General features: G+C 42.5%; 1 protein-coding gene across 4 annotated transcripts in view; it reads left to right on the top strand.

Moving 5' to 3' along the window:
• The window catches only part of kdm6a (lysine (K)-specific demethylase 6A), a 444,294-nt gene that overhangs the window by 242,251 nt on the left and 176,002 nt on the right, over positions 1–26,041 (top strand). For all 4 annotated transcript variants that reach the window (XM_072513832.1, XM_072513833.1, XM_072513835.1 and 1 more), the window contains one exon: positions 24,142–24,196. In XM_072513832.1, coding sequence (XP_072369933.1) covers positions 24,142–24,196 — 55 coding nt within the window. The remainder of the gene's footprint in view (positions 1–24,141; positions 24,197–26,041) is intronic.

The following is a 26,041-nucleotide window of genomic DNA, read 5'->3' as shown; positions in this document are numbered from 1 at the left end:
TCCTAATTACCTGCTGTAGCTATATGCTAACTTTTTGTTGATTCATGTAGAAGAAATCCCAGATCCCTCTACCTCAGCATTCTGCAGTCTCACCATTTAAATATTGCTGATTTTCCATTCTTGCTACCAAACTCAACAATCTTTACATTTTTCCACATTATACTCTCATCTACCAATTTCCCCCCTACTCATTTAACATATCTATTGTAGTGATCTCTATGTGTGCACGTACACAAGGGGTTAATGTGTCATCAGTAGCACCACATGATCACTAGAGGGCCGGACCAACAGGGATATAAAAGTCAGCCACATTGGGGCGCTCTCTCTCTCTGGGTGCACGGTGATCAAAGCAACAGCAGACTAGTTTAGATAGCCAGTGGAGTTACGTATAGTTACCATAGTTAGACCTTGTTAACCTTATTAGTATCAAAGTTAAAGTAAAGAACTCATGTAAATATTGTTGTAGTTATTCAATAAACCTTTTGTTACTACTGGAAGAGTTCGAATCTTCTTCATCGGGATTCGGAATACCTCATTACTAACCAAGGTTTGAGTAGCACATGTTACCTACCAGACAGGTAACAAAACATGGTACCAGTTGAGTGGCTTTAACAGAACTAGTTAGATTAAGTTAGACAAAAAGAGAAGACTGGACATTCGACTGTGGAAGACTTCGTAGCAAATGGATCCTTGACGACTAACTATGGGACTCATTGGACCTCTAGGGCAGCTGGAAACAACCGGTAATTAAGTTATGATTGGAAAAGATTTGAACAGATATTCCAAATATTTATCACAGCTAATGGTTTAAGCACAGTCTCTAATGCAACAAAAATAGCACTACTACTCTCAATAGGAGGGCATGAAGCTAGAGAAATCTATAATTGCTTTAATTACTTAGAAGGTGAAGATGACACCAAAATAGAAGTAATACACAAAACATTTGATGAACACTAAGAGTCTGTCTGGTGAGAGGTTGGAAAGATTTAACAATTGTCATAAATGCCAGAGAAACGGAGGGCCCATCACTGATTTTATTACAAACCTCAAGTTAATACCACAAGGCTGTGATTATGCTGCTTTCAGAGACTGTGATAATGAATCAATTAATTTCTGGACTTTCTTATAAAAATTTGAGGGAAGAACTATCACAAAATAAGCATCTAACTCTAGAAATCGCTATATAAAAATGCCTTGTTTATGAACAAAAACGAAATCAATACTTTGAGTCTCCACAAACAGAATCCTCATTTAGAAAACAAAATCGGTAAAAGAGGCGCCAAAACTTACCACGAGGCAGAGGCAGGGTTGAAACAGAAGACGACGGAAGGCCTGAACGACAGCCATCTTAAGAAAGGAGCCGCACATGCGCAGTTGTGCAAAAAGTGCACAGTAAAGGAAACTCTAATTGCGCATGCGCAATCGATTCCTACGCATGACGTCACGAGCAATAGAGTCCTACGCATGACGTCAGAGGACCAGGACCACGTCCACTTAAAACGGAAATGCATGAAAATTAACAAAAAGAAATTTAAAGCTGCAAAACCCAATTTTCTTACCTCAAAAGACAGAACAATGCCTGAACTTACACAGCAGTTGAAAATAACTTTCACAACACCCTGGAACAAGCAGTCTGCACCACCCAAAGTGAAGTGCACAATGAAAAATCCGAAACCAAAGAAGATGATTTGTTCATTGAACATGAAGAGAACGATAACATCTCCAAAACAAAAAGGGATGATTTGTCTATCGAACAATACACACAATACTGCTCAGACATCAGATATGCTGAGCACAGCATCAGTAACACGGTTGAAAAGCTCAACACTATTCTTCTCATGGTAGATGAATCAAATGCCATGGCAGATCGTCAATACATTGGATGACAGCAATACCCAAGAAGAAGATGACGCCACACAGCGAGCACAGAACATTGAGAGAGCACAGATCGACTCTACAGCGAGAACGCTGCACAACTCCACAAAGAGAGCGATGACAGACTCCACCAAGAGAGCGATGACAGACTCCACAGAGAGAGCGATGAAAGACTCCACAAAGGGAGCGACGCAAGCCTCCACAAAGAGAGTGATGCAAGCCTCTACAGACAGCTCGGTGACACTCAAAAATGGAAGCAAGCAAACACTCCATAGCGAATGCCATGCATGAAGAAGACTATGAAAGTCTACACCAGCTCATTTAACCAACAAGAAGACACTGAATGTCTACTCGCTGTGTGTGAGACAAGTGACGAAGAAATCACAATTCCCATACAGGATGCGCAGGATAACAGCGAGACTGACCTATCTCAGCTCGTCTGCACAGAAGCACTCAATAATCAGAGGACGGCCACTCATTAGTCCAGAGAGACCACGTCAATAGAAATTCTGAAGATTTTGACTCCAGAAGAGGAGCACAAAGAGATCACAGATGATTCAAGTGAACCAGAAATGACTCTAGAAGAAAGTACCAAGGAAACTAAGCAGAGGAATCAAATCCACCACAAATGACTGATGTCACCAACATCAATGCAACATCAGATCATTCTCACAATTCTCAAGAGGAAACGCTCAATGTAACAGATACCACAAAGGACACTGACACCAATAACTGTGACAATGACTCACATCATCCAAACGGAACACTCATTGAGCGCAACAGCAACAACGAAAACAACATGCAGCGCAACAGGAGCAACAACACGAAGCGCTGCAGAACCAAGAACAACGACAGCAACATCAAAAACTACAAGCACAACAAAAACTACAAGAACAACAACAAACGCAACAGGAAGCACAACAAAAATAGAAACAACGAGCATGATGAGAAAAACAACAAGAACAACAGCGAAAACAACAAAAACAGAAACAACAAGCATGACAAAAACAACACGAAAACAACGACGAGAACGAAAACGGCCATGACAGAAACGACAACAATGAAACAACGACCTGTACAACATGGTACAACTCCGCACATGAAGGACAATGCCACAGCACACTGCAAAACAATGGCAAGAGTACAAACATACAATGGCATGTCAACAAACCTCACATTCACATTTGTTCCACAACAAACGAGCAAACCAGCTGTCAAGGAAGATGCCATACAGAATCAACACCACAAACACAGGAAAAAGTCCAGGTCAGACAACAAAGATGACATGCAGAATCAATACCACAAACACAAGAAAAAGTCCAGGTCAGACAACAAAGATGTAACACCGAATCGCTACCACAAGCATAGAAAAAATGCATAAATCAGACTCACAATTCTTTTTTTATTAAGGCTGGACTCATAAATATTAATTGACTTTGTATAATCGTCAAGATCATCCCAACTTGTACATAACATCATTTGTCTACCTATTTTACGCAAGCAAAAAACAAAAACTTAAGAGACTAAATGTATTAACATTTGACGGACTAACTCATTAATTTTCTGTAGTGCATTTGCAAGCTGCATCCATTATGTTTTGTTCAATTTTCTTTACAGCGTACAGAAAATATGTAACACGAAAAAAAGGGGGATGTGGTGATCTCTATGTGTGCATGTACACAAGGGATTAATGTGTCATCAGTAGCACCACATGCTCACTAGAGGGCCGGACCAACTGAGGTATAAAAGGCAGCCATATTGGGGCTGTCTCTCTCTCTCTTGGGTGCACTGTGATCAAAGCAACAGCAGACTAGTTTAGATAGCCAGTGGAGTTACGTATAGTTACCATAGTTAGATCTTGTTAACCCAACTCATGTAAATATTGTTGTAGTTACTCAATAAACCTTTTGTTACTACTGGAAGAGTTCGAATCTTCTACATCGGGATTCGGAATACCTCATCATTAACCAAGGTTTGAGTAGCACGTTACCTACCAGACAGATAACAAAGCATCTATATCCTTTTGCTGACACTTTGTTTTCTGTTCATAACTTGCCTGCCTACCTATTTTTATAAGCATCTGTCTGTTTCCATGTGAAACATTCAATCTTCAATGGAATGAGACCTGACCTGCTTTCTGATACATAGATGACACATTTACTATATTTGAATCTGCAGCTGCATGCAAGAACTTCCTTGTACACTTCAATGGGCTTCATCCTGCGCTCCAGTTCAACTTTGAAATGGAGCAATCAAATAAGTTTCCTTTCGACATGTAATCTGCCAATGGGTTCTCGTCTACTGTGCACCACAAGCTTACCTTTACAGGTCAATCTATGCATTGAGATTCCGACATCTCCACATGCTATAGGTTTAGCCTTTTAGGTAACATTGTAAATCTGGCTTGAGCCATGTGCTCACCATATAAGCTTGATGCTGAAATAGCGTGTATCAAAACCATCCTGCGAGATAATAGCTAACCTGATCAGCTCGCTGTATATTGTGCAAACTCATGAATGTGCCTAGGGTCACCAATTTTGGTCCTGAAGAGTGAACTGTATACTGTGGAAGGGGTTGCATTAAAATGTTGAGCAACAGGTGAAGCTAGCTGTTGCATGCTGTTACTATGTAGTAGCAACACGAGTGGTACTCTCTCCTAACAGGATGTTGCCATCAAGCCAAAAAGATCTTCTGTCCATCTCACAAATGAGCAATGTGGTATATACATGTCAGTTCCAATGTGATGCCTGGTATATCGGCGTACATTCCAATGATTGGCAGACTTTATCAAACAGCATGTCCCTTCTACTATTTGCAATAGACAAAGTACTGACCATACCTAACCAGTTCTTGCTTGCAAAATTCAAAATAGTTTTCAACATTCGATGTGATTCCACAGTTGGACAACACTTGTTAAGAATTACACTGAAAAACAATGTAAGATTGTCAGTTGAGCTTCATTTGTGCTTCATTTATGGATGCTAGAAACATGTATTCAATTTTGGGGTGTCGGGAAGGGCGCTTTCCTTTGCAGACAGAAGAAACATATCCACATATCACATTTAAATTTGAAGAAGGTGGGACAGTTAACTGTTCCATGTTGCATTTTGCTCCACCAATCAGCACACACTCTTCTCGTGCAACATAAATTGTTCTCTCTCCCCCCTCCTTTACTGTTGAAAATTTTTTGTAAACTGTCCTGATGAGTGCATGACAAAAAGCTTTGCTAGCATGCCTTTTTTCTCAGCAATATTAGAGAGAATTTTGGAACATTGCATTCCATGCATCCATCATCTCTACAGCCCCTTCTCTGCAGGATGAAAGTCAGCATACCCAGGGGACTTGTCAACCTTTAGTCCTCTTTGTTTTTCAGTTCTTTTTTCTCAAGTGATTGTGATTGTGATTGTTTCCTCCGTCCCTTTGGCCTCTTGATTTTCTCCTATTCTTGGAATGCTTTTTGTGTCTTCTACTGCAAAACCACTTACAAAATACTTGTTCAGAGCCGTTGCAATTGCTTTGGTTCCCATTATTAATGACCCAGTCTCATCCTCTAAGGGGCCAAGGCTTACTTTAGCTATTCTGTTTCCTTACATTTTTACATTTCTTGCTAGTTTACTCTCATACTCTGATTTCTTGGTCATTATTTTTTTAAAATCATTCTTTGCTCGTTTCTATAGTTTTCCCAATCTTCTGGCCTACCACTAATCTTCGTAGCATTGTGTGCCTTTTCTTCCAATTTGATGGCATCCTGAACTAACTTAGTCACAACTGGTGCATCTTTTTCATAGAGTATTTCTTTCTCAATAGAAAATCTTTGAAAGTTATGACTATCTCCTTAAATGTCTTTCAATACTTCTCTGCTGTCTCATCTTTTAACCTGCTTTCCCATTCCACTTTGGCCAACACTGTCTTCACACCCATAATAAAGATTATTATTGTATTTAAGACACTAATTTTGGACCCACGTTTCTTGTCCTAAAACTGAATGTGAAATTCTACCATGTCATCACCTTTGTCTTACTTTGAGGTAATTAATTAATCATGTCTTGTTACATATTACCAGGTCTAAAATAGCCTGATCCCTGTTTGATTCTAAGAACTGTCTGGACTACCCTCTCTGAACCATCCTCCAGGCTATCTTTGCCAATTTGAATTATTCAATCTAAACTAAGATTAAAATCACCCAAAATCATTGCAGCTTTTGTACAAGCTTGTTATTTCTTGATTTCTATTAAGCCCTAGAGTGTAGCTACTGGAAGGGAACCTAGAAACTGCTCCCACCAGTGACTAATTTTCTTTGCTATTATCTCCACCCACACTGAGTTTACATCATTGCTTTAGCTTTGCATTTCAAGAAACTCAGTTCATACAGCATAGAATCTCCTATGCTGGAACCATTCCTAATTCATTGCATCCCAATTTACTGTAAAGTTTAGCTATTTCACCAAAATTTTAACTCAACGTATTACATAGATATATGGACATGCTGTATGACTTAATGGGGATTTAAATACCTTTTGGTGTCCTGGTAATTGTTCCCTGTTTTTAACCTGCATTTGATAACTACATTTGGTCTAGATTCAATGTGCAGTGCCCTAGAAGATTTTTTTAAAGGTAATTCTTGATGTGGTCAGCAGTGTATGGCTGTCATTTATTGCATTTCCATAATTTCCCAGAGAAGACGTTGAGATGTTGTAGTCCATCTGGTGAAGGTGCTTCTACAGCAGAGCAAGTATTAGGATTTTGACCCAGCCATGATTAAGGAACGGCAATGTATGTTCAAGTCCGGATGATGTATAACTTTGGATGTAATGTTTCTCATGTATCATGGGGCAGCATGGTAGCATTGTGGATAGCACAATTGCTTCACAGCTCCAGGGTCCCAGGTTCGATTCCGGCTTGGGTCACTGTCTGTGCGGAGTCTGCACATCCTCCCCGTGCTTGCGTGGGTTTCCTCCGGGTGCTCCGGTTTCCTCCCACAGTCCAAAGATGTGCAGGTTAGGTGGATTGGCCATGCTAAATTGCCCTTAGTGTCCAAAATTGCCCTTAGTGTTGGGTGGGTTTACTGGGTTATGGGGATAGGGTGGAGATGTTGACCTTGGGTAGGGTGCTCTTTCCAAGAGCCGGTGCAGACTCGATGGGCCGAATGGCCTCCTTCTGCACTGTAAATTCTATGATAATCTATGATCTCCTATCTTTGTCCTTCTCAGTGGTGGAAGTCAGGAGGTATTGCTGAAGAAGCTTTGACAAGCTGCTTCTGTAGATGGTAAATGCGGCAACCACTGCACAGAATGAATTGTATGTGTGATGTCAGTAACTGTATTTTTTAAAATAAATTTAGAATACCCAATTCTTTTTTTTTCCCAATTGGGGGGCAATTTAGTATGGGTAATTCACCTACCCTGCTAATCCTTTTGGGTTGTGGGGATGAGGCCCACATAGACACGGGGAGAATGTGCAAACTCCACATGGACAGTGACCTGGGGCCGGGATCGAACCCGGGTCCTCCACGCCATAAGGCAGCAGTGCTAACCATTGCACCGCCGTGCTGCCTATCAGTATATATATGTATTTATGTGGGTGCATCGATGTCGACCTTGAATGCCTGTTGAGCTGCATTCACAGGATTAACTGTCTTTCAGATTAATAAAATCCAGAGTTTACAGACATTCAGGCTCATGTCTCAAGTGGTGGCTTTTTTCCTGGGTGTGGCAGATTGAAATGAAATGAAATGAAAATCGCTTATTGTCACAAGTAGGCTTCAAATGAAGTTACTGTGAAAAGCCCCTAGTCGCCACATTCCGGCGCCTGTTCGGGGAGGCTGGTACGGGAATTGACCCCGTACCATCGAGGCAAGTTGATCACCGTGCTGCAATAACGTCTCCTCCACTTCCTTCAGCGCCTCCCCTTGCTCTCGCACCTCCGCGCTCGCCACCGCCATCATCACCGGGGAAACCGCCTCCTCCACCAGCGCACTCAAAACCTCCCTCATTTCCTTCCTCACCGTCTCCATGCATTTCGCAATCTGCTCCAACTGCTTTTCGAATTCCGCAGCCATCACCTTAGTTATTTCTTCAGCCGTAAGTACTGCGGCCTCCCCTGGTGCTCCAGCCTCCATTTTCTTTGCTGACCCCGCGGTGACCTTTACACTTCCCAACGGACTTTCAGCCGCTTTTTTCACGGCCGTTTCTTTACTGTTTTCTGACATCCTTCTTCTCTGTGCGCTGTCTCCCGACTTTTACTGCCGCCGCTGGCCCTAGGACTGGGCGTTGCTCCCCGACAATTCTGTTCCCGAACGGGAGCCCTCCAACCCGCGGCTGCCTCCTGCCCGCCGTCACCGGAAGTCAGCCTGAATTTTGAATTCTATCATACTATGGTCACTATTCCCTGGACGATCCTTAACTATGAGTCATCAATTAATCACTCTTCATTACACAATACCAAATCCAGAGTCGCCTGCTCATTGGTTGGTTCCACAACATATTGTTCCAAGAAACAATCTCAAATACATTTAATGAACTCTCCCTCGAGGCTACCCTTGCCAATTTGATTAATCCAGTCTATGTGCATATTAAAATTGCCTATGATTATTGTTGTATCTTTCTTACAAGCTCCCGGTATTTCCTGGTTTAAACTATGCCCCACTGCGGAACTACTATTTGGGGACCTATAGATTACGCCTACCTGGGACAACTTCCCTTTGCTATTTTGTATTTCTACACTGACTGATGCCATATCTTGACCTCCAGTGCTCACATACTTTCTCATTACATCGCTGATCCTTTTCTTCATCAAAAAGCTACACCACCTTATTTTCCTTTCACTCTATCATTCCAAAATACTGAGTACACTTGGATATTCAGTTCCCAGACCCGGTCTCCTTGTAACCATGTCTCAGTAATAGCCAACAAATCACACCCTATTGTCTCTATTTGCGCCGTTAACTCATTAATTTTGTTCTGAATGCTTCGTGCATTTAGATACAAAGCTTTTAAATTTGTTTCGTTGTCAAATTTCCCTGCTGTTTTATAATTAATTGGTGCAAAAAGACATTTGCCCTTTCTGTCCATCACCTTTATTTTCTGGTAACCACCTGCCACGTCGCTAATCTGCACTCCTACCTCCTGCTCTAATTTTAGTTTCTAATTTCCCCTGCATTGCCAAGATTTGATGAGAAAGATGTGGAAACCATTTTCATCTCAATGTTATGTTAATAATAAAGCTTTGTTTTAAAATACCAAATCTTTATTTCTTTATGCAATCACTCCTGGAGCAAAGTATTCTTTCTGCCCAGTCTTAAAAATAAACTAAAATATTGGGGTTCGGTCCAGTACCCTAGCCTATATAGTACCCTATATGATCTGGGTTCATAATAAATGAAATAATGGATGCATAAACCAGAGAACACACCAATAAAGTAACCAAGCAATGTGCACATGCCGAATCAATAATTGGAGTATCAGACATTGGTGAACTCATATCAAAGCTGCAGACATAACAGCAAATATATAAACTAAATGATCAATGGGTAATGTGAATGAATGAACTAATGCGGCAGCAGGCACAAGTCAATTTGAGACATTAATGAATGCAATAGGGGATATACTGTACATCGATAAATTAACAGCAGCAGGTACAAGAGGAGAGGTGAGAATAACTACCCTTAATATCAAAGCTGCTTTTGGCTGAGTATGACACAATATGGATGCTAACAAAACTGATTTCATAGAATTTACAGTGCAGAAGGAGGCCATTTGGCCCATCGAGTCTGCATCGGCCCTTGGAAAGAGCACCTACCTAAGCCCACACCTTCACCCTATCCCAATAACCCCACCTAACCTTTTTTTTGGACACTAAGGGCAATTTAGCATGGCCAGTCCGCCTAACCTGCACATCTTTGGACTGTGGGAGGAAACCGGAGCACCCGGAGGAAACCCACGCAAACACCGGGAGAATGTGCAGACACCGCACAGTGACCCAAGCCCGGAATCGAACCTGGGACCTTGGAGCTGTGAAGCGACTGTGCTAACCATTGTGCTACCATGTCACCCATTTAGTTGGGTTGCCAGGAAAAGCCCTCTAGTGTCTGACTTCTTCAGCCCTTGGAAGTAGGTCCAAATCCCTTTGGCTGTTTCCTCCTTCATGAGGGCAGAGGTTATGCATAGACAATTGAATTAGTGTTCAGCTCAATATTTAGTTCCTTTAATAAAGCAACATACACCTGTCATGGATCTGGATGCAAAACTCTCATCTCGTCCTCCTTTATTAATATAAATATTATATATAATTTACATAGGCAAGTGACCAGTGGTGCTGGTGACAATTAACTGATGGTGGCTCTGTTTCACAGTGGTTAGCATTGTTGCTTCACACCACCAGGGACCTGGGTTCGATTCCCGGCTTGGGTCACTGTCTGTGCGGAGTCTGCACGTTCTCCCCGTGTCTGCATGGGTTTCCTTCGAGTGCTCTGGTTTCCTCCCACAAGTCCCGAACGACATACTTTTTATGTGAATTGGTCAGTCTGAATTCTCCCTCCGTGTACTCTGAACAGGCGCCATAGTGTGGCTACTAGGGGATTTTCACAGTAACTTGACTGCAGTGTTAATGTAAGCCTACTTATGACATGAATAAAGATTACTATTAACTGTGATGGAAGGATTACCTGGAGTATGATTTATTTTTATAAAGTTTTTGCTTCTGTTTCATATTTAACTTTTAACACACCTCCGGAAACGTTGCATGCCTTGTACATAATTAATTATATTGCATATATTTCAGTTATTTGAATGTAAATGAATCCGTTATTTAAGAAGCAATTCAACATGACTTGAATTTATGAGTCCTGTTTTTGTCATGAATGCACACTGATCCAATTAATGATTAGGAGGTAAACTGGAGCCAAGCTTTCAATGTTGAGGAGGAGGAAGATGAATCTCTTTAGGTTGATGATGCATTAGAAGCAGCCAGCAAAATGACTTGTGAATGGAGAAGTTTTGGCAATATTGCCGTGTTGGGTGTTCCGATGCACAAATGATCCAACACGGCTGTAGATGGTACAACTCTGTTTTATTGTCTTAAACAACGACAACTACTAACTGCTGGCTTGGGTACGTGCTTCACCAGCTGACCTGTGGACCCAGCCCTATCACTATCTTAGTGAGGCACTCAGCACATGGTCTATGTCTGAGTGGCACGCTGTGAGCTCTGTGCTCTGAGCTATCTCCTGGTAGAATGAGCGGGAACTGTGGTGCTCCCTGTTGTATAGTGCGTGTGCTCTCACTGGTGATTGGCTGCGATGTTATGTGTGTGCTGGTTGGTCCAACTACCTGTCCGTCAGTGTGTGTGTGATTGCACCATGATATGCTGATGTGGATATCATGACAAATATGACATGTTATGTTTGTTGAAATTGGAGGGCAGCACGGTGGCGCAGTGGTAGCACTGCAGTCTCACGGCGCCGAGGTCCCAGGTTCGATCCCGGCTCTGGGTCACTGTCCATGTGGACTTTGCACATTCTCCCCGTGTTTGCGTGGGTTTCACCCCCACAACCCAGAGATGTGCAAGGTAAGTGGATTGAACATGCTATATTGCCCCTTATTGGAAAAAATGAATTGGGTACTCTAAATTTAAAAACACAATGCTTGTTGAAGTTGGACACTGCATATCATGATTGGGTTTGGCATAAAATTTGATCGAGAGTTAATGTAGAAGTTCTTGATTGGAGCAAAGCAGGTTTCAAAAAGACTAAACAGAAATCAACATTTGGCCCAACTATGGGAAATGTCCGATAGGAAATGGTAACAATACAAATAAGACCCACTCTTCCGAGAAAGAAAAGGGATGCTAGAAATGTTGGAGTTTCTTGAATGCGTAGAAAAATTAAGCTAAAACATTTAAATGTAGCAATTGGAATTCTAGAGAAATAAATGGAAATAAAATTAAGTGGAACGTTAAGGAAGGTTGGGAAGGTTTAAAAAAAAAAAAAAAAAAAAAAAAATTTTTTAACTAGCCAGTTCGTTGTTTTTCCAATTAAGGGCCGATTTACCGTGATCAATCAACCTACCCTGCAAATATTTTAAGTTTGGGGGTGATGGATCTCTGTGTCTATTCGTAACCCTAGGTATGCGTTATCCCTTCTTAGTTCCCAAATAACAGAAATTCAGGCTGTGCTTCTTGGCAAAGCTATGTTGAACTTTATTGTCAGCTTTAGTGTCTGCTGGTAAATATTTGGTTACAATACAAACTTAGGTCAGATTGATTGTCTTTAGCGAATACAGTGGTTGAGTTTAAAATACAACTCTTAATTCTTGTAAGGGGCTTACACGTTGTAAGGGGCTGGTTTAGCACAGGGCTAAAGAGCTGGCTTTTAAAGCAGACCAGGACAGGCCAGCAGCATGGTTCAATTCCTGTACCAGCCTCCCCAACAGGCGCCGGAATGTGACGACTAGGGTCTTTTCACAGTAACTTCATTGAAGCCTACTTGTGACAAGCGATTTTCATTTCAATTCTTCAAATCATAATACACAGTACAAAATTACGGATTGATTTTAAACAAAAGAAAAATGGCGATAGCAAAGGCAGCAGCAAGACATAGGTTTCATAAAGTGATAGATTGATTCCAGAATGGAATTTTCCATCCCGACAAGTGATTTTTAAGAAGACCATTATATTAAAGTTTCACCTTCTTTACAACTGTGATTGGCTTCAACTAATTTATAATTCACTCAATTCAACCAAAATGTCAGTCTGTCAATTGAAGAGATAAATGTTTTAGTGTAATTTTCCATACCCTGCCTTGCCAATTATGCCTCTAACATTAATTAGATTAACACAGTTTTCGAAAAGCCATTATGACCCCGACTGACTGTTACCATGGAAGCGCAACTGTCCAGGCTTGGGAAGACAGCTGCATACAATGGAGTCTTTTGTCACTGGCCTTGGTCTCTGGCCAGTCTTGAGCTTATCTGATTAGTTCCCAGCTTGTTGGCTTTCCTCACTCTCATGGTTAATATGATTTTGTCAATTACTCTTAATGATTTCTCAATTAAACCTTTATCTCATCTATAACTAACCACAAAATCCGATTTCTATCAGGGGGTGAGACCCATGCAAACACTGGGAGAATGTGCAAACTCCACACGGTCAGTGACCTGGGGCTGGGATCAAACCACGGTCCTCAGTGCCATGAGGCAGCAGTGTTAACCACTGCGCCACCGTGACGCCCTGGGAGGAGGGTTCTGACTATAATTTTTCAAACATTCTTCTTTATGGAGTTCCCTATTTATTAGTTCTACTAATCCCGAGTCCTGTAAAGAGAGAGAGAGGCCAAAATGGGTAACATCAGCAGTAGGCAGGTTTCTAGAGGCCGTGATGCTCATTTGAAAAAAAAAAAGTTAATTAAGGACAACTAGCAGGGATTTTAAAAGCTGTTTTTGGCTGACCGTTTCAGTTATTTAAGGAAATGACAATATGAGTTCTCAAATTTTTTTGTCTTGGTATATTTTTATCTGGCAGATTAGTGTCTCTAATTCATACTTTCCGATAGTAAAACATTTGCGAAAGCTAAAACTCTGAAATCCGTTTCATGAAATTTACCCTTTAACTGACACAAATATACTTTTGCTGAGGAAAGGGACATGATGTTGAAGCTTTTTGTCTTGCACTCATCAGGATAGAATCGCAAGAATATAAAATCTCAAAATAGAGCAACAATTTATACAGAATGAAAGTTGCCAAAACAGAACAACATTAGATGTGATTCCACGATTGGGCAACACTTAACCATACAAATCCAATTGTGCTAAGAATTGCGCTTACAACCAATTTAAGATTATCATATATTTACACTCTTGAGCCCTACCCTATGCAAACAGAAATAATATGATCCCTCATTATGTATTTTTCAACTAAACAAAAGCTTGGGGAACAGCCATGCCCTGGTTCATTCCCTGTGGCAGAGTCTTGAATCAGTCGATTCGGCTGGTTTGAATGGAAACTAAAACTTGGTTCCCTGTTGCATTCTCCATGGCATTCTCAATGGCAAAATGCAATATCTCTACAAATCAGAATCCACTTGCAGCCTGAGGAAGGCTCTCACTCATGGTAGTGATAGCTGTCTCAGATATTTTTTTACTTATGTTTGTGTTATCCAAGGAATGTTCCTGGGAAGACCAGCCCCAAAGGTTACCATGGCAACATACTTGTTTTTACAGAGAACCCAGGGGTTTATTATTTGGCTGTTTAAGAGTACCACTTGAAGGGAGGCACATGTGTATAGTGGTTAGCACTGCTGCCTACGGCGCTGAGGACCCGGGTTCAAATCACGGCCCTGGGTCACCGTCCGTGTGGAGCTTGCACATTCTACCCGTGTCTGCGTGGGTTTCACCCTCACAACCCAAAGATGTGCAGGTTAGGTGAATTGGCCACACTAAATTGACACTTAATTGGGAAAGAAAATAATTGGGTACTCTAAATTTTTTTTTTAAAGAATACCGCTTGGGTGTTGCAATTGGGAAAGGTAAATATGCATGGGGTTCATTTATATACTCCTAAGAGAAAACACCTAGAACAACAAGAACAATTTGTATTTAAATATTTCCGTAACAAGAAATCATGCCAAGATGCTTCATACAGATGTAATTGGATAAAAGTGTGTGTGCCAGGCTAAAGGTGGAGATATTCGAAGGGGTGATTAAAAGCCTTTTTTTGTAGAAATATGGGTTGTAAGGTCTGTGAATGAGGTAGAGAAATGTAATGATGTAATTTCTGAACTTTTAGTCTAGTCGGCTGAAGCATGGTCACCAAGGTTAGAATAAAGGGAGTTGTTTTTTGTGGGAGAGACCAGGAGGTTACGGGACTGCAGAGTTGTCAGGTTAGAGGGTTGGAGATTAGGAAAAGCAAGGCTATGAAATAACTTAATGAAAAGGGAAATTTTAAATTTTGAGGCGGGGGGGCTGGAGCCAAGTTGACAGAAAAACAAATTATCTGCAGACTATACACAGAACTCCCAGTTCAAGTGCAGTTCTTATGCTGGTTAATTGAAATATAATGTCTCAATATCCAGCGCTCTGGAGGCTGGAACTTCTTGGCTCTGCTTTACTACAACTTGCCACTACCAGAAATTCCAATGCAAATCCTTTGGCTTCAAAATTGCCCTTTTTTTTTGCCAAATATTGTACTGCAACTTTGATTAATGTGGAGTATTACTTTAATTATTGAATAACATTCCATATGTTTTTTTTTCTCTCAAACTTTTGAGACAGCTCTACTGTTAGAAATATGTTTCTCCTCATTTGTAATGGGAACCACCTTTGAAAACTTGTCACTAAAAATTACATACATGGCCACAATGTGGCACTATGTTATCAAAGAACAGCATTGGAACAGGCCCTTTGGCTCTCCAAGCCTGTGCCGATCATGTGTCCTATCTAGACCAACCGCTTGTATCCTATACCCAGTCTGTTCATGTGTCTATCTAGATAAGTCTTAAAGGTTGCTGACGTATCTGCTTCAAACACCTCACTTGGCAGTGCATTCCAGGCCACCACCACCCTCTGAATAAAAGAACTTTGCCCACACATCTCCACTGAACCTTTTCCCCTCTCACCTTGAACTTGTGCCCCCTTGTAATGGTCATTTCCGCCCTAGGAAAAAGCCTTCAATTGTTCACCCCGTCTATATCCCTCATAATTTTATAAACTTCTATCCGTCGCCCCTCAGCCTCCGTCTTTCTCGGAGAACAATCCCAGCTTATTCAATTTCTCCTCAGAGCTAATATTATTATTATTATACTCTCCATACCAGGCAACATCCTGGGAAACCTTTCCTGTACTCTCTCCAAAGCCTACCCGTCCTTCTGGTAGTGTGGTGACCAGAATTGGACACACTATTCCAAATGTGGCCTAACCAACGTTCTATATAACTAACATAATTTGCGAACATTTATACTCGGTGCCCCGTCCGATGAAGGCTTTCTTTACCACCATTTCCACCCGCGCTGCCACTTTTAAGGATCTGTGGACCTGCACGCCCAGATCTCTGTGTCTATGTTCCTAATAGCTCTGCCATTTATTTTATAGCTCCCACCTGAATTGGATGTACCAAAATGCATCACCGTACATTTGTCCAGGTTAAATTCCATCTGCTATTTCTCCGTCTAGGTTTGCAGCCTATCTATAGCCTGCTGTATTTTCTGACAATCTTCATCACTATCCGCAATTCCAGCAATCTTAGTATCATCCGCATCTTGCTAATGAGACCAGCTACGTTTTCTTCCAAGTCAATTTATATATATATATATATATATATATATATTACAAACAGCAGAGATCCCAGTACTGAACCCTGTAGAACACCACTAGTTGCAGACCTGCGTTCGGAAAAATACTCTTCCACTGCTTCCCTCTATCTTTTATGGCCAAGCCAGTTCTGTGATCTAGCTAGTTTGCCCCTGACCCAGTGTGATTTAATCTCTTGCACCAGCCTGCCATGAGGGACCTTGTCAAATACTTTACTAAAAGTCCATGTCGGCAACATCCACAGCCCTTCCCTCATCAACCATTTTGGCACCTCCTCAAAAAACTCAAATTAAATCAGTGGGACATAGCCTCCCTCGTACAAAACCATACTGCCTGTCGAATAAGACCATTCACTTCCAAATGTGCATAGATCCTATCACTGAAAATCTTTTCCAACAATTTCACTATCATTGACGTCAAGCTAACTGGCCTATAATTACCCGGGTTATCTTTGCTACCCTTGAATAAAGGGACAACATTGGCTATCCTCCAATTCTTTTATCACAATCTCTCGTGCAATATTTGATCATTCCTTACTTAGTAACTTAAATTTTAAATGTCTAAAATAAAGATTTAAACAAAATGAAGTGTTAAAATATTTCACAAGAACGTGGTTAAATGTCAATTGATTATTTTTCTGAATGGCTTGGATTTTATAGAAGGCCCCTGCTTTTCACTTAAGGTTGGATTTGGAATTGGTTCTTACTTCACAGCTGTGACTCTGGAACCTGAGTTTTGCTTGTGTAGTCAGAGAATATGTAGTTCGTGGAGATGGGACAGAAGTGCCGCTAGAAAGACTTGGCTTGTGGGATGATGAGGTGGGGGACTTGCAAGAGAGTTGAGCCACTGAGGGGTACACTTGCCCTCAGTTTAAACTCCAGATGCAATATGCAGCTGTTACTGTGAAACATTTTAACACTTCAAATTTTTTTAATAACCTGCTGCCGATTAATTCTCCGCGAAGAAGTCAATGAATGGCTGCCACCTCCGGACGAACCCCGATAGTGAACCTCTCAAGGCGAACGTAACCTTTTTTGACCGACAAAGCTCGCCATGTCCGATAGCCATGCTTCGGTCTTCGGGGGCTTTGAGTCCCTCCATGCCACCAGTATTCGTCGCCGGGCTACCAGGGAAGCAAAGGCCAAGACATCGGCCTCCTTCTCCTCCTGGACTCCCGTGTCCACCGACACCCCAAAGATTGCCACCTCAGGACTCATTACCACCCCAATTTTCAAAACCCGGGACATGATGTCCACAAATCCCTGCCAGTATTCCCTGAGTCTAGGGCACGGCCAGAAAATGTGCACGTGATTAGCTGGCCCACCGGCGCATCTGGCACACTTGTCTTCCAGTCCGAAAAATTTACCCATGCGGGCCCGGTGCACGACCTTAAACTGGATCAGACTGAGCCTGGCATACGTTGCGGTCATGCATACTCTGCCCAGAGCTTTTGCCCAAATACCATCCTCCCATTTAAGCTTCAGGTCATCGGTCTGTGTATCCTCTGCTCCCATTAGTTCTTTGTAAATATCTGAGACTCTACCCTCACCTACCTCTCCCCTAGAAACGACCCTGTCCTGCCTCCCCTTTGGCAGGAGGCGTGGGAAGGATGGCACCAGTCTGCGCACAAAATCCCGCACCTGTATCTAAAGTCATTCCCTCCTGCCAGCCCGAACTTCTCCTCCAACGCCCTCATGCTCGGAAAGCTCCCTTCCAGGAACAGATCACCCACCCTCACAATCCCCGCCCTCCGCCACAGTCGATACCCACCGTCCATGTGCCCCGGGGCAAATCGGTGATTGCCGCAGATTGGGGTCCACACCGATGCTCTCACTTCCCCTATATGCCTCCTCCACTGGCCCCAGATCCACAAAGCCGCCACCACTGTAGGGCTGGTGGAGTACCGAGCCGGCGGGAGCGGCAGAGGCGCCATACCAGGGCCGCCAAACTGGTGCCCCCGTATGAAGCAGCCCCCATCTGCTCCCAGACCGACCCCGTGCTCACCATCCATTTCCTTATCATCGCTATGTTGGCCGCCTAGTAGTAGTTGCTAATGTTCGGCAACGCCAGCCCCCCTCCTTCTGTTCCTTTCAAGCATCACCTTCCTCACTCGCGGGGACTTCCCCGCCCAGACAAATCCCAGGATAATTTTATTCAGCCTCTTGAAGAAGGACCTCGGGATGAAAATGGGGAGACACTGAAATATGAACAAGAATCTCGGGAGAATCGTCATCTTGACAGTGTCCACCCTCCCCGCTACTGACAGGGGGACGCATCCCAACTCCGAACCTCCTCCCTCACTTGTTCCACCAATCGGGACAGGTTGAGCTTATGCAACCTGCCCCAGTCCCGTGCCACCTGTATCCCTAAGTATCTAAAGCTTTCCCGTACCAGCCTGAACGGCAACCCCTTCAGCCTAGTCTCCTGCCCCCTCGCCTAAATTACGAACAACTCGCTAGCCATGTTCAATTTATATCCTGAAAACCGGCCAAATTACCTCAGGATTTCCATGATGTCGTCCATCGCCGCTATTGGGTCCGCTACGTATAACAACAGGTCATCTGCGTATAACGAGACTTTATGTGTGTGTGTGTGCGCCCCCCCCCCCGGACCAGCCCTTTCCAGTCCTTTGAAGCTCTCCGAGCAATTGCCAGCGGCTCTAGGGCCAGCGCAAACAGCAGTGGGGAGAGAGGGCAACCCTGTCTTGTCCCGCGGTGTAGTCTGAAGTAACCTGATGTCGTCCTGTTTGTCCTTACACTAGCCTCTGGGGCCTGGTATAACAGCCTAGCCCAGTCAATGAACCCCTCCCCGAACCCAAACCTTCCCAGCACCTCCCACACTCGACCCGGTCGAAAGCCTTTTATGCATCCATAGCTACCAGTATCTCTGCCTCCCTGCTCTCCAGGGGCATCATGATCACATTAAGCAGCCTTCTTAGATTGGCCGCCAGTTGCCTACCTTTTACGAACCCAGTTTGGTCCTCCGCAAATACGTCCGGTACACAGTCCTCAATTCTAGAGATCTTGGCCAGTAACTTGAGCGTCTGCATTGATCAAAGAGATCGGCCCATAAAACCCACAGGCCTCCGGGTCTTTATCCCGTTTCAGAATAAGCGAAATAGTGGCCTGCGACATCGTCGGGGGTAGGACCCATCTGTCTCTTGCCTCGTTAAAAACCCTGACTAGCACAGGCCCCACTATCTCGGCAAACGAAACCACACATAAAAGAACAAGAAAAACACATCGCAACCAAAATACATCAACCTAAATACATCAACCTAAAAAGGTTGAAAAAACAAAAAGAACAGATCCAAGCATGCAGGCATCTCTCAAAGCGAGAGAGAAACAAAATAGACTTAAGTTCTACCATGAGTCCTCAGCTCAGAGCCAGCCCTTGCTTCTTAACAAAGCCCATCGCCTCCTCCGGTTCCTCGAAATAGTGGTGCTGGCTCTCATGCGTAACCCACAGTCGCGCCGGAAAAAGCAGCCCGTATTTCACCTTGTTCTTGTACAAAAGCTCCTTCACCTGCCTGTAGCCTCCCCTCCCCCTGGCCACCTCAGTGCTCAGGTCTTGGTAAACACGTAGGGTGCTATTGTCCCATGTACAGCTTTGTGTGCTCTTGGCCCATTGCAGAACCCGCTCCTTGTCCAGGCACCTGTGGAACCGGACCACCATTGCTCGTGCGGGACCTCCTCGTCGCGGCTGCTTCACCTGCACTCTGTGTGCCCTGTCCACCACCGGCGGGCGAGGGAACACCTCGTTCCCCAGCAGCTTCTGAAACATACCCTCCACATACGCGACGGCATCCAGCCCCTCAGCCCCCTCCGGGAGGCCAACAATTCTTACATTCTGCCGGCGAGATCTGTTGTACAGGTCCTCCAGCCTTTCCAGGAGCATTTTTTGCTGATCCCTCAGCCTCCGAATCTCCACGTTCGCCACCGTTTGAAAGTCTGCCTGCTCCTCCACCATCTTCTCCAGCTTCTGGAGCTTCTCAGCCTGATCATCCAGCCTTTTTCCCAATCGGTCCATTGACTTCTGGAGCGGCTCCAAATTATCGTGCTTCAGAGCTAATAAGCCCTCCTGCATGGCCTGTAGCAGCTGCTCCATTGTAGGCTGGGCTGTCGGCGCCTTGCTCTGGACACCGGCCATATTGGTCTCTCTCAGCCTCCACCGTGCCCTTGTTTGACCATTTCTTCTGCTGTTTACGGTCCCTCCGGCTTCTGAAGTCCATACAACTCTGTATGGGTTCAGTGCCTGAGTACTATTGCTTTCCAGTTCCGCGCTCAAAAGCGCAAAAAAGCCGGGGAGAAAGGTCCAAAAGTCCGACTAAAATGGGAGCCACCAAATGTGCGACCTACTCCCTCATAGTCGCCACCGGAAGTCCTCCTTAACACTTCATTTTTGTTTAAATCTTTAATTTGGACATTAGAAATATCAGTTACTAAGTAAGAAATTATCATAACTTGCACATGAGAAATTTACAAAGAATGAGTTGTGGTAGAGGAATAACATAGTGCCCCATAGTGGTCATGTATGTAATTTCATAGTGCTCTTCCACCTTCCACCTCAATGGAAAGAAAAAAAGGAACGGAGACAAATTCAAAACAGATGAGAAGCAGGGAGGGAGGGAGAGACAGATGTGGAAGAGGAAAATATAGAAATGACAGCATAAGATGAAATATAAAATCAAAATAATAATTATTTAAAAAGGGCGATCTATGACAAAATGGAACTTAAGCTACGCCTGCATTTCCTGGTCTCGGTGTTCCCTATTCTCCAACTCTGTTTCACCTAAAGATGGCACTTCACAGCCACTCCACCCACAGCCTTCCTCCTAACAGGAAAGGAAAAGTGTTATCAACAATGCAATGGCCAAAATAATTTTGCTGGATCAAGGCATATTTGGCTTCCCATGTTTTTCCTGCACTCTTCAGCTGGAAGACATCATTTGCTTGAAATTCTGATAATTGGCCAAAACAAAAGGATATCTGGGACCTTCATGAATGTCAGGATCGACAGTGCATCTCAAATTATCAAATGAGATTCAAGGCTCGAGAAAGAAACTGAAGAGCAGCAGAGAAGGAATTAGTTGAATCAGGTACAGAAAGAAGGAATGAAGAGAGGAAGAAGATAGAAATTGATTGGCATTGCATTAACAATTGTTGAATGGGTAGTTGGCGTTATTCATTGAGCCTCCAGCTTTTGCGGCTGGTTTATGGGCAATTCATGTGAGAATTCAACACATTGTTAAAAATAATGAGAAAAGGAGTGAGCTGCTGTTTGATATATTTTTTTAAAATTTAGCATACTCAATTATTTTTTTTCCAGTTAAGGGGCAATTTAGCGTGGCCAATCCACCTACTCAGCACATCTTTGGGTTGTGGAGGTGAAACCCACGCAGACATGGGGAGAATGTGCAAGAGCTGCTGTTTGAGCAAGTACACAGTTGAGGTGGCGTCAATAGACCGGAGAGTTCTGGCAATTCACAATTCATTGCCGTCACTTCACTCCCTGAATTTGCTTACTAATCCGTTCATTAATAACTGCAAGCATTATTAATACACCATTATTTTTGGTAGAAAGTCTGACCCCACATTTATTGATCAGCAAATCACTTGCATGGTTACAGTTTCCTAAAATTCCAAATTAATTGATCATCAAATTTTCATATTTTAAATGGTTTTCCTATAATGTTCTGTCTAGGTGTGTACATCCAGTTGCTTGATTTTTATCAGCGTATTAAAGTTTCCACCATTTGATTCCCAATTGTTTTTACTCTGGAAGAGTGACCATAATACGATCAATTGATATTTAGTTCAATTCAAAACTAGTATCCTAAATCTAATTGATGGAAATTACAAAGCTGAGGGGCTAGTTGGCTATGATAGATTGGGGGGAACTTCATTAAAAAGAAATGATGGTGGACAGGCAATGGCTAATACTTAAGGAACAAAAATATGCACTGTAACAGTTATACATTCCTTTCTGTTGTAAAAACGTAACAGGCTATGTGGCCCAACCATGGCTAACGAAATAAATTAATTCTAGTATTAAATCCAAAGAAGAGTCATATAAGGTTGCTAAAGAAAGTAGCAAACCCGAGGATTGGGAGCAGTTTAGAATTAATGTTTAACAAACCTATTGGAGTTTTCTGAGGATGAAATTAATGGAATAGATAAAGGAGAACCAGTGGATGTGGTATATTTGGATTTTCAGAAAGCTTTTAATAGCATCCCATACAAGACGGTAGTATGCAAAATTAAAACACATGGGATTGAGGTAATATATCGGCCTGGATTGAGAATTGGTTAGCAGACGGGAAACAGCAAAGGAATAAATGGGTCTTTTTCGGAGAGGCAGGCAGTGACTGTGGGGTACCAAAGGGATCAGTGCTTGGATCCCATCTATTCACTATATATATATCAGTGATTTGGATCTGAGAACAAGGGGTCATGGTCTCAGGATATGGAGTAGGTCATTTAGGACTGAGATGAGAAATTTCTTCATCAGAGGGTAGTGAACCTGTGGAATTCTCTACCACAGAAGGCTGTGGAGGCCAAGTCACTGAATATATTTAAGAAGGAAATAGATTTCTTAAGACATCTAAAGGACATCAAGGGGTATGGGGAGGGAGCAGGAGTATGACATTGAGATAGAGTATCAGCCAGCCATGGTTATGTTGAATGGCGGAACAGGTGCTGAATGTTTCTATGAATTCCACACTTTGAAATCCTTCTCTGACCTCTGCTTTTGCAAGTGTATTTAAAAAATATTGTGTATTTAATATTTGAAAAAGAGCACATGAGACTCGGCTTCTGAACACAATGACAGAATGGGAACAGGCTTGCTATTGATTCTGGCCGAGGGGGATGTATGCAGTGTGCCTGCACCTAGTTGTCAGTGCAATGTGTTGCCATATAGCTTTGCCAAATGTACCAGAATGGAAACTGTCTGGTGAGGGGAGATTGGTTGTGGGGTACGAACATCACAAAGCATTGATTCCAGGCACAGTTCTGAGATTGTGGCCCAGAACACACAACAGCAAGGCTGGACATTCCCGAGCAGGACTGCAAACTGAGATGAAAGCAGGAGGTTTACTTGATAGAGAGCACATTTGCAAGCACCATGCAGAGATGCAACCCTGCAGCTTTTACTTCCCCTTTCCCTTATTGATGACACCTACTCTCCAGGTCATACCTGCCCATAAGGCTGAATTTTAAGGCGCGCAGATACCTTGGAGGGTTGTGGAATGGACGAAGATTATAAGGCCATGGAGAGTAGACTGTTTGGAGACTGGCCAGAAGTGTTAGAATAGTTAAATCAAAGACATGTGTGTGGAATTCAACAGCAGGTGAGCTGAGGCAAGGGTAAAGATTGTAATGTTACAGAGGTAATGCCATAGTTTTGTGGTTGGAAGTTTATCAGAACAGTCTGGTTCATCCTCAAGAGGGATGAAATCGATGTGAAGGGAACGGCTTTGTCATGTGGACCAAAGACGATGACTTGTGGCTCCCTGGCTCCCCACCAGCATTTAGTTTCTTGGATTTTTTTCCTACTAGTAAAGTAGTTATATATGGGATTCCAAACCAAGTCTGTTCATATTGCCTTGGCTTGATAGTCAAGGTCAGTAAAAGGAAATGCATTGATGATGTTTTCAGTATGCTTTGTAGGTGTTGCACTGGGGTTTGCTGTTTGTGCATAAAGTATGAAATATAATTTTAAACTATTTCTTTACTGTTAAGTTGTAATCTTGTAAGTGCAGTATTTTAAGTACAGTTATTTAAGGCTGCTGCAGTCATGTATTTTGTACAGTGCACCATTCAGCCTTTGTTTTTCCTTTCGTGGCAATCATGAATGATAGAAAACTTATGGCCCCTTTTATGATTTTCCCTCATTTCCATAATTAGTTCAGTACTGCTTGACTTTTGTAATAAGTTTGTTTTGACATTGTTTCTTTATTTTCTTCCAGCATTTTCAGTTGGCGTTGATTGATTCCAACCCTTGCACTCTGTCCAAAGCGGAAAGTAAGTAATTATCTTTTTTGACAAACTTGGGGGTGGTATATGAATTCTCTAATGTCCATAACTGATATAGAACTAAGGATTACTTATTTCCTGTAATTGCACCATTCCTTACGTTTAAATCCCAATCAAATGTAGACAAAATTTGTGAACATGGTGTTCAAATTGAGGGTTTCTCAGTTGACATGCGAGTGTACTGTAAGTTTTTGCTTGGAATGCTCTCATCCCCAATAATTAAGAAATGGTGTGCATAATATGTTACTTCTATCCAAGAGAATCTGGAAATCTTGGTTGTTCATTGCTGTGTGCAACAGCTTTAACATAGATGGTATCCCTAAGATTCACTGAAAATTATTTTTTGTTCTTGATGGGAGGGCAGCACGGTAGCATAGTGGTTAGCACAATTGCTTCACAGGCCCAGGGTCCCAGGTTCGATTCCCGGCTCGGGTCACTGTCTGTGCGGAGTCTGCGCGTTCTCCCTGTGTGCGCGTAGGTTTCCTCCCACAGTCCAAAGATGTGCAGGTTAGGTGGATTGGCCATGATAAATTGCCCTTAAGTGTCCAAAATTGTCCTTAATGTTGGGTGGAGTTACTGGGTTATGGGGATAGGGTGGAGGTGTGGGCTTGCATAGGGTGCTCTATCCAAGAGTCGGTGCAGACTCGATGGGCCAAATGGCCTCCTTCTGCACTGTAGATTCTATGATTTAGTGGCATCTCAGTTAATCCAGAATAAGATGACAATCCTTATTGATCAGCAAAGCATTGCTACCAACATTACATTCCTGATCGAATCTACTGTTGGGGCTGCATAAATTTATTTTAGGATGCACTCTTCTGAGCACTTGCAGCAAATATTATTGCAGATGATGGAGTCTGTTTTGAATGTGTGTGCAGGTAACAATTATGCACCATGTATTTCAACATCAAACATTTCATTCCCAATAGTACTGATGGAAACCAGTTTTCTGGCAGGTGATAGATACACTTGTAAAACATGTCAGATGTCAGTGGATAAGATCCATGTTTATGCAGTACAATTTAAAAATGAATCATTGGCACTTTGGCACTGGTTTGGTATGATCAACAAAAACTATATATCTTTGAAGTTAGCAGGGAGATTCTGTTCAATTCTAATGCAGGAGTCTTTCCCCTAGTTTCTGGATACTTTAATTGATGTTTTTTTTCTCTTAGCCAGATATGTAGGGGTTAAATTTCACACCAAAAGCATACAAGGAAGTGTCAGAACATTAACGTTTAAAGAATTATCAGAATATTTTTGTTTTCAAAACAGAATATTTTGCAGGTCTCTATTTAAAGGTATTTTGGGAATGGTGCTATAATGTTTGACTTGAGTACTTTATGGACAATATTCATTTTCCTTTTTACAAGCAGTTTGGAAAGTAAGAGTAGGTAGAGAAATGGGCGTTTCTCTGCGTGCCTTGGTGATTGTGCAAAATGATGCCTCAATTGGGTTGTAAGAATTGTTAAAACTTTGAAAACTTGATTCCTGTGCTGATTGTCCAATGATGGCTTATTGAAATACTTCAAATCTATTCTGCCCAAAATTATTTCATTGATAAATGGCATTTCGTAACTGTTTGCAGACCTATTTTTATAGACTTAGATCATGCATATTAAGTATGCACCTCTCACCTTCGATCGCAAACTTTCCGAAAAATGTATTATCTGTGTGTAGTATAATCCCTACTATTTGAATGCTGAAATATATTCATTATTTGTCCATGTGCCTTTGCAAGAGCATTAGTGCAGCAGAGAAACTCAAGATTGTTGGTACACTGAGATGCGTAGAAGAAAGTAACTGGATCTCATTTTCAGGAGAATGACGTTA

This window comes from Scyliorhinus torazame, chromosome 8, assembly GCF_047496885.1.
Source record: "Scyliorhinus torazame isolate Kashiwa2021f chromosome 8, sScyTor2.1, whole genome shotgun sequence".
NCBI lineage: Eukaryota > Metazoa > Chordata > Chondrichthyes > Carcharhiniformes > Scyliorhinidae > Scyliorhinus > Scyliorhinus torazame.
This window is presented reverse-complemented; position numbering and strand designations above follow the sequence as displayed.